The 14,699-nt window shown below is 33.7% G+C and overlaps 1 protein-coding gene across 1 annotated transcript in view; it reads right to left on the reverse strand.

Moving 5' to 3' along the window:
• LOC116738220 (low-density lipoprotein receptor-related protein 1B-like) overlaps positions 1–14,699 on the reverse strand; it is an 867,486-nt gene that overhangs the window by 102,855 nt on the left and 749,932 nt on the right. The window contains exons 9-11 of the mRNA XM_032594108.1: positions 13,062–13,233; positions 10,607–10,750; positions 5,734–5,970 (exon numbers count right to left, since the gene is read on the reverse strand). Coding sequence (XP_032449999.1) covers positions 5,734–5,970; positions 10,607–10,750; positions 13,062–13,233 — 553 coding nt within the window. The remainder of the gene's footprint in view (positions 1–5,733; positions 5,971–10,606; positions 10,751–13,061; positions 13,234–14,699) is intronic.

Below are 14,699 nucleotides of genomic sequence, written 5' to 3' on the forward strand. Positions count from 1 at the left end.
TAAAAAAATAAAAAAATAGGACTATCTTATGATCCATGAATCATGCTACTTGTATTTATCCAAAGAATAAAAAAAATACAATTTGAAGGGATATATGCACCCCTATGTTTATTGCAGCATTATTTATAATAGACAAATTATTAAAGCAGTCTAAGTGTCCATTGATAGATGAATGGATGAATAAGATGGGATGCATGTGCACACACACACACACACTCACACACTCACACACACACACACACACACACGCAATGGGGTATTATTCACACATAAAAAAGAATGAAATCTTAGCATTTGCAATGACATGGATAAAGCAAGAGAGTATAATGGTACGTGAAATAAACCAGTCAGAGAAAGATAAATACCCTATGATTTCACTTATATGTGGAATTTAGGAAATAAAGCAAAAAAACAAAAAACAAAAAACAAAAAAAGAACAAAGGAAAAAGTTGAGACAAACCAAGAAACAGACTCTTAACTATAGAAAACAACAGAGGGTTACCAGATGGGAGGTAGATAGGAAGATGGGTGAAACAGGTGAAGATTAAGAGTACACCTATCTTGATGAGCACTGGGAATTATATGAGAATGTTAAATCACTCTAATTGTATACCTGAAAGTAATATAATACTATGTTATGTACATGGAATAAAAATAAAATACACACACACACACACACACACACACACACACACACACAAAATGGACCTTTAGGACATACCAGAAATTCATACAGCTTTATACAATGGTGAAGTTCATTGACATCCAAGAACAAACGGTGATCTCTAGAAAATGATAATCTTACACTAAGATTGGTGTCCTTTGGGAACAGATTATATCCTGTAATCTGTTGTAAGTAGGTGCCCTAGGACCAGTTAGAGGAGAGGCCTGGAAATGTTTCTGGAGTTATGAAGTAGGTCTTAAGTTGGTCATCATTTGTGTGTAAGTGTGGGGAGTGGGGGGTGGGGGGGGAGTGGGGGGCTGTGGGGGTGTGGGTGGTGCTGGCAGTGGTGGTGCTGGTAGTGAGTATTTTAAGATTTACAATGATGAATAATAATTCATGCCCCGGGTATAATACCATATATTTCAAACTGAAAAACTGGAAAAACTGTTGGATTCTAAAATCCATGGAGGGAGAATGGAGATGCCAGGGATAGAATTGAGCTGAAGATCCTTCAGATGCTAGACAAGCAAACACACAAATAAGGTACTATGATTTGGTAGTCAACAGATTATCTTCAAACATGTTATTTAGAGAATATGTTCAGCACAGACAGACTGCTCTTTCCTCCTGGCTACACTTCTCTTCATATTATCAGAAAAGACATCCTATGTTGCAATCCTGTCCAAAGTTATTCTTTATTCTCCAATTTAAAGGCTTTTACAAATACCTTTTGCAAAAGGAAGAGTCTGAGGTGTGGAAACATGTACCTACTCCAGATCTCAATCAAATAGAACCCACCATGATATATGTATGTATGTATATATATGTATATGAATATATGTATATGAATATATGTATGTGTATATATGGGGGGAGAGAGAGAGAGACCCCCCCCAATATATAAAGTGGTTAAGAGCACACGCTTTCTTTTAGTTCCTTTGGCTATTGTAACAAATTACCACAAACTTGGTGACCTCAAATCTCCAGTTTAATTATGGGAGCTTTTGAAATTACAGTTTTTCTGTTATAGCTGCAGGCATTAATAACTTTCAAATTCAGGAAAAATGCTTTGAGTGGTTTTTTTTTAGTACTTTAAAGATATGGAACGATATGAAAGATTGTTTTAACATGTCTTCTATTTGGATATACATATCCCAGTAGAATTAATTTATACAGTTTAGAAACAAGTACTGCATTAACAGAATGCATACAATAATAAATTTAATAGTAAGCTATCAGTTTTCTACTTTTTTCCTTTCTGCTGAGAATTATAATTCATCCTGCAATGAAAAATGGATCTTGGACAAGACACCCAAGAAGATAAAAGTGAATTTGATCTTATAAAGAATATCCATCTTGTTCTCTTAGATGGTATAACAATTATACCTAGCAAGAATAAGTAATTAAATTCGCTAACCACTTAGTCTAAATTTGCCTCCTGTTGATATCTCTTTTTACTTTTGACCACAGTGTCCTACTTTATTTTCTTTATGGCACTTATTATTATCTTGTTCATTTATGCGTGTGTTTATTATCTGCCTCCTACTATTTAGATACAAACTAAATATAAAGCTTTGTCCTGTTTACTGCAATAGTCCCATCATTTACAATGGCACCTGGCCCAGCAAAGGCATTTGCTGGATGTTTATTGACTGGATGAATAAATAAATAATTAATTAAAATAAATAGTATGAATTTTACAAAATTATGGCAAGAATTCTGGAGAATAAAAAAACTTACAGATTGGTACAGATTTGTCTTTATGGAAGTCTATTTTTAATTACATCATTAATATGTCTTTATTTCACAGATGTTTTCAGTACTTATTGAAGTAGATATAAGTATTTCAAAGAGACAATTTTCCTTTATCTTTTTTAAAAATATTTTTAAACGTTTATTTATTTTTGAGAGACAGATCATGAGCAGGGGAGGGGCAGAGAGAGAGGGAGACACAGAATCCAAAACAGGATCCAGGCTCTGAGCTGATAGCACAGAGCCCGATGTGGAGCTCGAACCGACGAACTGTGAGATCATGACCTGAGCTGAAGTCAGAGGCTTAACCAACTGAGCCAGCCAGGTGCCCGTCCTTTATCTTTTATTTAGCTACAGTTTCAGCCCACAAGATTCTACAGACTATAGGATACACCACATTTAGGAAGTTTTCCATCAACCTCTGAGAGAAAAAAAAAAATCAAAGAATAAATAGAGATGGGAATTTTCTGAAATGCTGTTTTTCTTTCTTTATAGAAAGGATCTGAGCTTACATGAAAGATATTCAAGATATTGATGTTTTATTTACAAACAGCAAAAATCTTTATAGCCTTGTACTTCAAACTATACAAATATATCTGAGATTCAGAATTTCTACCAAGCTTACAAAATAATTTGTCAAACCAAGCATTACCTCTAGTCTTCAGGTTGGATGGTGGATAGATAGTCTAGCTAAATTAGTGAATACATACAGAATTTATTTTGTTTCAATTCTAAGAATGATGAATTGTCATTTGCCAAATGTAAGCTCTGTTTTGACATCTTAATCTTATATCATAATGTCTATTATTGTTCTCTTTAATGGTGAGGAGAAAGATTAAGAAAAAAGTATGAAACAGTCTTTGCACAGCAATATCAAAATGTTAAGTATATTTCAGGTGTGAAATCTACAAAATGTTCTCATAACCTTCATACTGCCAAAACAACAATGTACAGATGTGCCTGGCAGTCAAGTGGCTATTAGAGCTGATCTCTGTTGCTGTGCTGAAATGCAAAGACGCACCAATGTCACTGATAAGATATTGTTATCAAAGTTAGAATTATTAACTGGAACATTCAGTCACAGCACAGGAACTGACATTTTTTTTTAAAGGAAACCAAGACCCTTCTATGTTACATTTTAGTCCTTGAAAATTTCTCGTTCAAAATCAGAGCAATCCAAATGAATCTACTGACACAGAATGTGAAAGTCTATTGTCCTTCTAAAATTGTCAATTCTCCATCATGTGAAATCACATTACAAAGAAATGTAGGAAGACAGCCTCTGCCATGTCCAATTTAAGATAAAAATCGTAACTCTAATTAGCAACTCTAAAAATGCTATGGTGGCTTCATATTGCCTTAATCAGTAAACTACAAAAAAAAAAAAAAAAAAAACAGGGAGATTTTCATTTTAACACTTCATTTGTCACTCGTGGAAAGTGTTCATTTTGTCATTCAAGGTTTGATTTAAAGTGAACCTGAGTTAAATGAATAATCTCCTTATGCTTCCCTGTTCCCACTAAAAGACAGGAGAGACCACCACTCATTACCACTCATGCTATAAATAATTTTAATGTGTCTCTGCTCTTATTTTCTCTCCTTCCTCTCTGATTCATTCTGCATTCCACCCTCTGGTTTGATTCTCCTAAAACATATGTTTTCATTCACATGATTCTTTGGCTCAAAAGCATTGCCTGCCTCTTAGCCCTTCAGGATTTCATCCAAGCCCCTTCACCTCATATCCCAGGTCTTTTATTTCATCACCTTCCACTTTCCACCTCTCCTCGGACCCTCTTCCCTGTGACTAAAATCTTAAGTGATCCACTTAAGTTCATCTCATCCTCTTTCTGGAGTACATATTTTTTTTTCTTGGTTCAATGGAGTTCTTGGTTCCAAAATATTTTTCCCTCCCTTATAATATTCTTCCTTTAAGATCCAGCCCAAACATCACCTCCTGCACAGAAAGTTCTCTAAGAATAATCACATAAAGATATCTCCTCCTCCCTGTGGATTCCCACCACATGGACATTCTCCATGAATCATGTATTTCTTTGGGCCAGTTTTGAACTTATTAAATGCTGCAAAGCATTTACATTTTTATGTGTTTATATTCTATCTATCCAAAGGTAGATTATGAACTCCTTGAAGGCAGTGGTCACTTTTAAAATTCTTTTTATCTCCCGAGATAGCTAGTACTTTGTTCTTCATATAATAAGCATATAATTAAGGTTCTCTAAATCAAGGATTTTTAAAATATTTAAGAAGTAAGTAGATTGTATGTGTGAGGAAACATGATCCCTGAATCATTAGTGAACATGTTTAAAAGTGACTAGTAGTCAAAGACTTGGTTTGATCATTTTTTTACACAGTTTATTTATCTGCAGAGAGAGAAAGAGAGAGAGAGGGAGGGAGGGAGGGAGGGAGGGAGGGGGAGGGAGGGAGAGCGGGAGGGAGAGAGAGAGAGAGAGAGAGAGAGAGAGAAAGTAAGTAGGAGAGGGGAGACAGAGAGAATCACCAGCCTGATGCGGGGCTTGAACTCAGGAACCATGAAAATATAACCTGAACCAAAGGTGGACAGTTAAGCAACTGAACCACACAGGCGCTCCAAGGTTTGCTTGGTTATTGAAGTTATTTTCTACTGATACCAAAGTTACACACTTAATTACTTGACTGGTTGTTTCCAAGCCATGTCATTTATAAAATAAACCATTTTAACAAAGTTTATACATAGATGTTTGCAAGTATATGGTTGCATATAAGTAGTAAAACTAGGTGCAAAGTTTCTATAAGCAAAACTAGGTACAAAGTTTATCTGAGACTACAGATATTTCAAGGGCATCCCTAGAGAACTCAATTTTAATGATTTATAAAGTAAGAAACAATATGCAAGAAATGCAATGACAGTGGGACATTGATATCTTTAATGCACTTTGACATGACCAATATGCTTGTAAGAATCAAATATTACACAAGTTCTAATGTCCTGCTAAATCTTATGTTCTGCCATAGAGCACTATAGACATATAGCTGAAAATCTGCCTTTTCCACAAAGGTGAATAAATAATTTAGTTTAATTCCTGTAATGTTTAAAATGGATTGGACAATTCCAAGTTCCATTTTATAATGATGGTTTTAATACACTAGTACGTGAAAAAACGTAGAAATAATGTTACTGAAGAAAATTACATTAACAAATATTTTTAAATAAACAGCAACTTAGGTTCTGGTTAAAATAAGTTCTACGTATGTTGGATTGATCCTTTCACAGTGCTTTATCTGTGAGCAGTTTGATGTCAATATTACTCATTGTCACTTACCATCTTTCAGGATGGTTTCTCGCTCAGTGCCATCTATCTTCTGCCGGCCAATCAGGAAACTGGTGGTGTCAGCAAAGTAGATATAATTGGTTTCTGCATGGAAATCTAAAGCACGAGGGTTTACCAGATTCTCTATGGGGATCATGTATTCATCAGCTATCTTGGTATTCAAGTCCATTCCTCTAACAATTCCTGGGCGTCCTTTCCCATAAAAGAGGAACAACTCATTCTTTGGTCCTGCAGAAGAAAGATTACAAACATAAACAACTGATGCTGCCTAATCTTCTTTACACTGCATAATGCCACTGTTTAATTAACTGGCACAATTAGCTTTTTTAAAATTCAATACCAAAAATTAAACTCTAAAATATGCCAAATGTATCTCGATGCAAGAAGGCCAGCTAATTGCATTACTTTAATTAAAACCGAAATTACTTCCGTGAATGGGTTATATTTAGTTAATTATTCTTTTGTCTGTAACTGTCTGTATAGCAAAAACATGACAGATCATTGGATAACTGGTAACAGTAAAATGGACATTTATTAAAACATCCGGCACATTTAATTTTACAATTCATTACAATCTAGCACATTCTGTAGATACAAACTGTAGCATTCATTATGTCTGACAATGCTACAAACTTTACAATATTTAAAACACCCCTCCTCAGAGTCTGCATGGAAGGCTGTCAGAGGCAAAAAAAATAGATTCACACAGTATCACACACTTGCATGTGAATATATTACAGATGCCTAAACAAGTGATTTATTTGTTTAAGAAATGAAATAAAATGTCAGTTACATCACTTTTTTTTTAAATATTAATAAGAATGTTAGAGGTTGATGCTGTCCTCCAGTAACTCTGATGTACAACATAGCCCTTATAAAAACAAAACAAAATGAACACCCCAAACAAAAAGAATTCCCCAGGTTAAAAATGCCAAATTCAATGTAGCTTTTACTATAGAGTGAACTGACTCCTACAGACTTTCATATGGAAATATATTCCAGGCTCTTCAATTGCTAGAGCAATTGACTTAGTCTACATAATTTGAAGAAAATATTTTTATATAAAAGGGAAAACATATTGAGTTTTATAAATAAAACTGAGGTTACAAATGATTCAGTTTCATTGGATGACAGTACCATAAGTCAACTTGTTAGCAAAGTAAAATAACTAACCTATTGAAAATCTGGAGAAAAAAGAAAAAATGAGTATTACTCATAAACTCAACACTCTTAATACAAACTATATTATCAGTTTATATATTCTTTCCCTTGTTTTCTTTCAAAATTAGTGTTATTGAATATTAAATGTATGTAAGCAAATATTTATTACATTTTATCACAAAGAAAAATAAAACAAATTGCATGTACCCCACACACATCTTAAAAATATTTCCAGAACACTGGAAGGGATTCATGTGCCCTAAACCTATTCCTCCCCCTTTTTTCCTATTCCCCTTTCATCTCAGAGATGTCCAATATCCTAATTATATTGTTTACCATGTTTTTTTTTTTTCAAGTTTCAGTGTATATGTGGTATGTATTCCAAACATGATTTTTCATGTTTGAATTGCATGTGTGAATTCTTCTGAGTTATCTTTATTTTTACTATATTTGTGACATTCATCCATGGTTGTTGTAGTCATTTTTCATTTATTTCCACTGTTGTATTATATTCCTTTATGTGACTATTTCAAAATTAATTAATTTTTCTAATGCACAATTATATATAAGAGGAAAATTTTATATTCTGCTTTTATTACTCAATATTAGCATCAAAATTATGTCCCATGTTGATCCATTATTTAAGCTTCACATTCTTTGAGTATGATCTGTATCCTATATGATAATTTGTCAAACTATTCGCTAGGGTTGATTTTATCTTTTCATTATTATAATAATACTGAGATAAGCATTTTTTAACCTAGAATTTTATATATTTTTATGATGATCTCTAAGTATACATTTCTAGAAATGGAATTACTGGTAAAGAATATTAACATCCATCTTCCTCATTGCCTTCACCGTCTCTCACTGTATCTATTTTCAAAAGTACCGTTTTTATTTTTCTGAATGTTTATTTATTTTGAGAGAGAAAAAAAGTGCAAGTGGTAGAAGGGCAGAGAGAGAGGAGAGGAGAGAAAGAATCCTAAGCAGGCTCCCCACTCTCAGTGTGGAGCCTGACACAGGGCTCTATCTCACAAACCATGAGATCATGACCTGAACTGAAATCAAGAGTGGGATGCTTAACCTACTGAGCCACCAGGTGCCCCAAGAATATCTTTTAATAATAATATTACATATTATTTAAAAATGAGTATTTCTTTCAAAAGTGACATTTCCTACAAATTTTACGTGCACATATACTTTTGTTTTTAAAAATAGGAATCTTAAAAAAAAACAATGAAATAAAAAAATAGGAATCTTACATATGCATTTTACTACCTCATTTTTTTAAATTAATGATATCTTATTGTGCCATTAAAAGGTCTTCAAAACATTACTCTCAATGGCAGCAACATGTTCCCTGCTAGAGAGGCAATATGGTAAGTCAGCTACTTACTTATTGCTGGGTATTTAGATTGTTTCTGGGTCTTTGTTATTATAAATACTTTTATAATGAATTTCTACAGTCAAACGAGGAATAATTTCTTACAGGATACTTTCAGTTTTATGTCTTTGTATGTTTTATCAAATGTCTTTCCAACAGTGACATAAATTTCCAATTTCTGTTAGCAATGCATAAGAATACTGTTTTCACTATATCAAATTTTGATAACATTTTTCATTAATGTTTTAATTGGTAATTGGTAAACATAACACTTCATTTGTTTAATGTATGTGTTTGTGTGTGTGTGCTTTAAATAAGAGTAGCCATTGTCCCCATTGTTTACTTGGCTACTTATTTTAGTCATTCAATACCTACTTTAAAATCTCTTCTAGTGTCTTGACACTTGACATTGTCCAGACACTAGAAGACAATTGAAACTAAAAACTTCATTTCAGAGACACTCAAATAGAGATGGGTCTGATTTTAAGTACCACAATCATATGTACTAGCTCAAGTTTGGAATGTGGAAATGAGGCTGTCTTTTGTTACTTCTGTCATTATTCATCTAAAGGAGAAATTGAATTTTTCCACATTAGTGTTCTTCCTTTGTGTATATCAAAAGGCAAGGAAGAGGGTTTAGTTTTGTTGTGTTTTGTGTTGTTTGCCAGTAAGGAACTATCAGTTGTGACACATATCTGGCGCTAATAGCTTTGTTGCAAGTTGTGGAGATCCTGGATCTCAACCAAAATGGTGGACTTTTGGACTTACCATGGCCATTGTGGCTTCCTGATGCCCAAGCTTCTAATTGTGACAGTTTTCTGGTTTTAAGCCAGGGTAGTTTGATGGTGGTTTTGAGGGATGTTCTGAAGACTGAGTCTAGGAGCTATTGCTTCAGACTTTTCAATGATTGTATAAGCACCTATATTTTCTGCTTAAAATAGCTACAATGGTCTTTGTTAATGTAAATGTGCCTTGACTGATACACTACATTACGGGTGATTGAAGTTTATGCAATTGTCATCCTATGTTTTTCTCCAAACATATGTATTTATGTGAGTATGGATGAAAATATGCACGTATAAGTGAGTATGATTGCATTTTTGCGTGACATGCCATCACTTTTCAAGTGGTCACCACACTAGTTTAAAAGTTGGCAACACATACACACATGCATGCACAACTTTGCATATCTTGAGTCTCCTAACTTTCAATTATCCAGAGGATATCTTGAACACGAAACCCAGCAATTAATACAAAGTTAGAAATGAAAACAAAATACTAAGACATATATTTTATCACAGTAGAGCCTCCTGGATTGTCAATTTAAAAGTATTTGTACTACTAATTCAAACCATTTGGACTTAACTTATAACAAATTTAGTGATCTAATTTCATAGTCCTCAGTAAGCAATGACAAGAAAGTCAAAGACATGGCAGGACAGTGACCAGAGAAGGAACACTGACAGAAATAAAAAGCCATTGTTATAACAAAATGGAGACACAATGGACACTGTAAAAAGCAGTCATCATAACTTTAAAAATTATGGTATTTGGGAGACATTTAACAGACAGTAATCTCCACAGGGACACCATTCCTACAAGGGCCATTCTAGTCTATTTGCTTATGAAGACTCCAAGTAAAGACTTTAATTGATACGGGGGCAAAAATCTAAATTTGCAAAAGTCATGCATATAGTTATTAATCATCTTTTTAAATAAAGAACAATTATGTTATTCAGCATATCTCAAAAATAAAGCAAAGATAAGTCTGTTGGAAAGCTTTTCAATAAAATTGTTAAAGAGATTGATATTTAATTAGTATAGCTCCAGTTACCTGGAAAATTAAATAATGAAATGAATTTCACTCCCCAGTGATGCTGGATAAGGTGAAACATTGCTTTATGTGGATTTTTATTGGACTAAACAACACACCTATTACTAGGAGCAGCTTCTTGGTTCAGATAAGAGAAAATATGGTCAACCAATAATTCAGGCTCATTAGACCAAAAACCTTCTTTAGGGAATTAAAGAAAGATCTTCCTAAAAATCTTCCCTGAAATATATTTCCCCAGGGACTCATAAATTTAGTGACTCTATAGCCTGATTCAGTTTCTCATTTACATTCTCACAAAAACAAAACAAAACAAACAAAAACAAAACTCCTAAATACTAAGGAAAAATGGCTGGTACATTGTGTAGGCAAATTCCACCTGTTAAGTCTTATGTTATTGCTGATGTTGACATAGCTAATTAATACTAAAAAAACCTATTCTGAAGCAGTAGCTGCTGGCAAAGTGTTTGATTTTAACAACATACTTTTGCACGACCTGCCATCACTTCCCAAGTTGAAGCCCGTCCTGCAGCGACAGGTCCGTGTTTTGTAACTGCTGCTGAGCAGACAGATGTGTGAGCATCCTCCTGGCATTCCATATGGATCCACTTCACATGCATGGCTTCTGACTACAACAAATAAAAAACAGCACACTTGAAAATTTCCAAAGACAAGATAATTATGTGCATCAGTATGTCGAAACTTTTATAGTGCATGAAGAGGGAATCCTCCCCCAAATCTTTATACCCTATGATTTATTACCATAATCAATTGGAAAAAAAGAGTTTAAACCTCATCAAAGAAGAGGTAGGAATTTTTCAAAGCCCTCCTAAGGTTATTTCGAAAAAAATTCTGCTTTTATATTAAACTGTTTACATGTAGGCACAAAAAGTAACTTGGTATTTCTGATTCACGCTTGTTGCTCTTTCTTAAAATACATATTTCTTACAAATATAAAAAGATACTATAAAGATATGCCAGGTTAGGTAATTAAGCAGAGAAAGGATTTCTTTTGAAATCCATTAGGTGGGCACTTAACGTGGAAGAAACATGATTCAGGAACTATCTTTACTGAGAAGTGCTGACACAACACTGTTTTTTTCAATTTTGAGTCAACTGCCATTTTGAGAACCCTACCACAAAATGAACGTGTGTGTGTGTGTGTGTGTGTGTGTGTGTGTGTGTGTGTGTGTGAGAGAGAGAGAGAGAGAGAGAGAGAGAGAGAGAGAGAGAGAGAGAAATTTCCAAAATGTAGAGGCTACTTTGCATGTAGAGATTGAGGAACAGAACATTTCATGAGTGTAGAAGTTACAAAAAGAAAAAAAAAAGTACCCCATGACGTATGAAGAGAATGAGAAAAAGATGAGTCAAAGAAAAAAAGGCTGTGGTAGGAATAATGTCACTAAGATTTTATATACTATTGTGGTTATATTTCTTTTTGATCATCACTTACTTGAGATTGTGACAAATAACATGGCAATTTTCTTTTAATACTAAAATGGTTATGCTTTAAAAATTCTGCCATGTTCATTTTGTATTCCTATTTTCAAAATGAAAATACCCCTACCTTCTACCTTTGTCCCCAATAGCCTTTTGTCAAAATAGTAGCCACAGTGATTGCTTTAAAAAGTAAGTCATATCATGAGACTCTGTCTAATGCTTCCTAGGGAATCCTCATCTCTGTAAGGAAAAGATTTTGCAATTGTCTAGAGGACCCTACTTGCTATGGTCCTCCTTCATTTCTCCAACCTCCCCTATTACTTCTATTACCCTTTTTTGCTCTTCTCTCAACACATACATCTCCTTGATGTTTCTTGAAAACTCTAAACATGCTCTTCCTTAAGGTCTTTGTGCCTGCTCATCTCTCTACCTGCCATGTTTGTGCCTCACTCCTTCAATTACTTCAAGTCTTCATTTAATTTCATTTGTTCACTGGAACTTCCTCAAACCATTCAATATAAAATTGCAAAGTAGCCCCATCCCTGAGATGCCCTATCTGCTTTATTTTTTCTTTATTGCACTTATTATCTTCTAATATACTTGATCGCTTTAAAATTATGTCTTCTCTACTAGGATACAAATATCATAAATACAAGAATTTTTGTCTGTTTTATTTACTGCTACAATCCCAGTGTACATACAACAGTTCCTGGCACATAGTAAATGCTCAGTGAATAATTGGCAAATAAATGTATACTAACATCAAACTCTAATAAGGTTTATTTACAGAATCCCAAATTTAAATTGACTGTAAACAGATTTGTGACAATATATTGCCTCAACTAAATCTATGTTAGTGTTTACATAATTCTAAATTATTTTCATTTTGAAGCACAAAAAGATGATGAAAATTTGGAGTGGTGATTCTGGCATGTTACATTATTCTATATATGACTGAATGTAAATTGTACTGATGAACAAGCATCATTAACCTACTATGCAAAAATAACTAGTTTGTGTTTCTAAGAAATACTTGGAAACATTATAGCCTTCTCATTAAAAGTTATTTTTAATTAACTTGTATTAAAGAATAATTAGGAAAAGTTAAGAGACCCAAATGACTACAATAAAAACTGAACAGATACTGTAAGGAAGTCATCTGATTTGAAATTTGTCTTTCAGAATGATACCAAAAAACATCCTTAGCATCTTAGTATCTGGGTTCCCTGTCTACACACATGATGATTGAAAGCTCTTTCCTGAATCTAAATCTAGCCATCATTTCAATTCTATGGTTGTAGAAACAATTCACTAGGAACTGAACAATTTGTCATTTAGACTTGTGCAGGGAGAGCTCTTCCATTTTATCAAGCAGACATGTACACTTTTGCGATCAAACAGAATTTATGACTCACCCACTTTAACTCCATACAGAGCACAAGGACCATTTCCCCATTCAACCCACCATTATAAAGGCAATGAAGAAGTCTTGAGTCTTACCTGTTGGTTGAGTTCTTTTTTGATAAATTCTGATTCCTCGAGCATTTTCCATTTTAATTAATGATTGAATATCAGTGCCATTAAATCGGTTTATCCTTATGATACTGAAGTTATCAGAATTGGTTGCATACAAATAGTCTTCAAACACAGTTATTCCATAAAGATGTCTGACCTATATGGAGGAACAAAAATAACTATGATTTTTAATTATGCTGCTTTTAACTTGAAAGAAAAACTGATTGCTATTTACTATTGTGGAAAATCCCCATAGAAGAGTCACACACATCTTATCATTTATTTTCTCTTCAAGAATTCAACACTTCACTAATTTAAATTTTTTCCTCTGAATAGAAAACATTATGCAATAGTAGATAAAGCAGTTCCGAATATATGAAGAATTTTATACATGATTCATTAAGAAAACATGTTGAGTAGCTACTTTTCAAAGGCTAGTGAGAACCAAACTTCCAAGCATATTCAATAATGTGCTTAAGACACTGTTATATAAAATTTCAGATGTTTTTAGGGGCTGTTTGTTCATACAGTTGGGAAATACGGAATTTAAAACAGTGTAGCTCTGGCTGTATGGACTGATGAGAAAACACCTTTGAAAATTTATTTTATAAGTTCAAAATCCCATTTTTAAAATTCATCTTTTTTTTATGTTTATTCTAGTCATTTTTATTACACAATTTATCCTTTTTTTTAAAAATAACTAAGCATTTTATAGTCATACAATAATCAAGAGTTTTAATTATATATATATATATTATGTATTATTTGCATCTTAAACCACTCAAATTTGACATAAAAGTTTTTTTTTGTGATCTAATTTAATTTAATTTTATTTTATTTTTATATATATGAAATTTATTGACAAATTGGTTTCCATACAACACCCAGTGCTCATCCCAAAAGGTGCCCTCCTCAATACCCATCACCCACCCTCCCCTCCCTCCCACCCCCCATCAACCCTCAGTTTGTTCTTAGTTTTTAACAGTCTCTTATGCTTTGGCTCTCTCCCACCCAATGTTCATAGCAGCACTCTCAACAATAGCCAAATTATGGAAAGAGCCTAAATGTTCATCTTTATGTTCTTATTTTATTTTTGAGAGAGAGAAAGAGAGAGAGAGACAGAGTGCAATTGAGGGAGGGGCATAGACAGGGAGACACAGGATCTGAAGCAGGTTCCAGGCTCAGAGCTTTTGGTACAGAGCCTGACATAGGGCTCAAAATCATGGGACCTTGAGATCATGACCTCAGCTGAAGTCGGAGGCTTATCAGCCTGAGCCACCCAGGTGCCATTTTTTAATTAAAAATTTTTAAATCACATGTTACATTTAGATGAATAATTGCCCCAGCATGGAAAACAATAAATAATGAAACAACATATTTAAATAAATGTAAAAAAAAATTCTACTCAGAAATCACTTTTTTTTTCGTAAACCATATTTGTAACAGAAATGGAGCTGTTTGCTTTGCTATCCATGACACTTTAACAGCAAACTCTCCTTAGCAGAGGTCCTGGGGACTGAGTGCAGGTAGGGACAAGTTTCATTCACAGAAAGCTGCTAGTAAAGCAGAGAGAGAATGGGTTTACTGATTTTCCCATACAAATGACTACAAGCTGTGCACAAT

This window comes from Lynx canadensis, chromosome C1 (assembly GCF_007474595.2).
Source record: "Lynx canadensis isolate LIC74 chromosome C1, mLynCan4.pri.v2, whole genome shotgun sequence".
Classification (NCBI taxonomy): Eukaryota; Metazoa; Chordata; class Mammalia; order Carnivora; family Felidae; genus Lynx; species Lynx canadensis.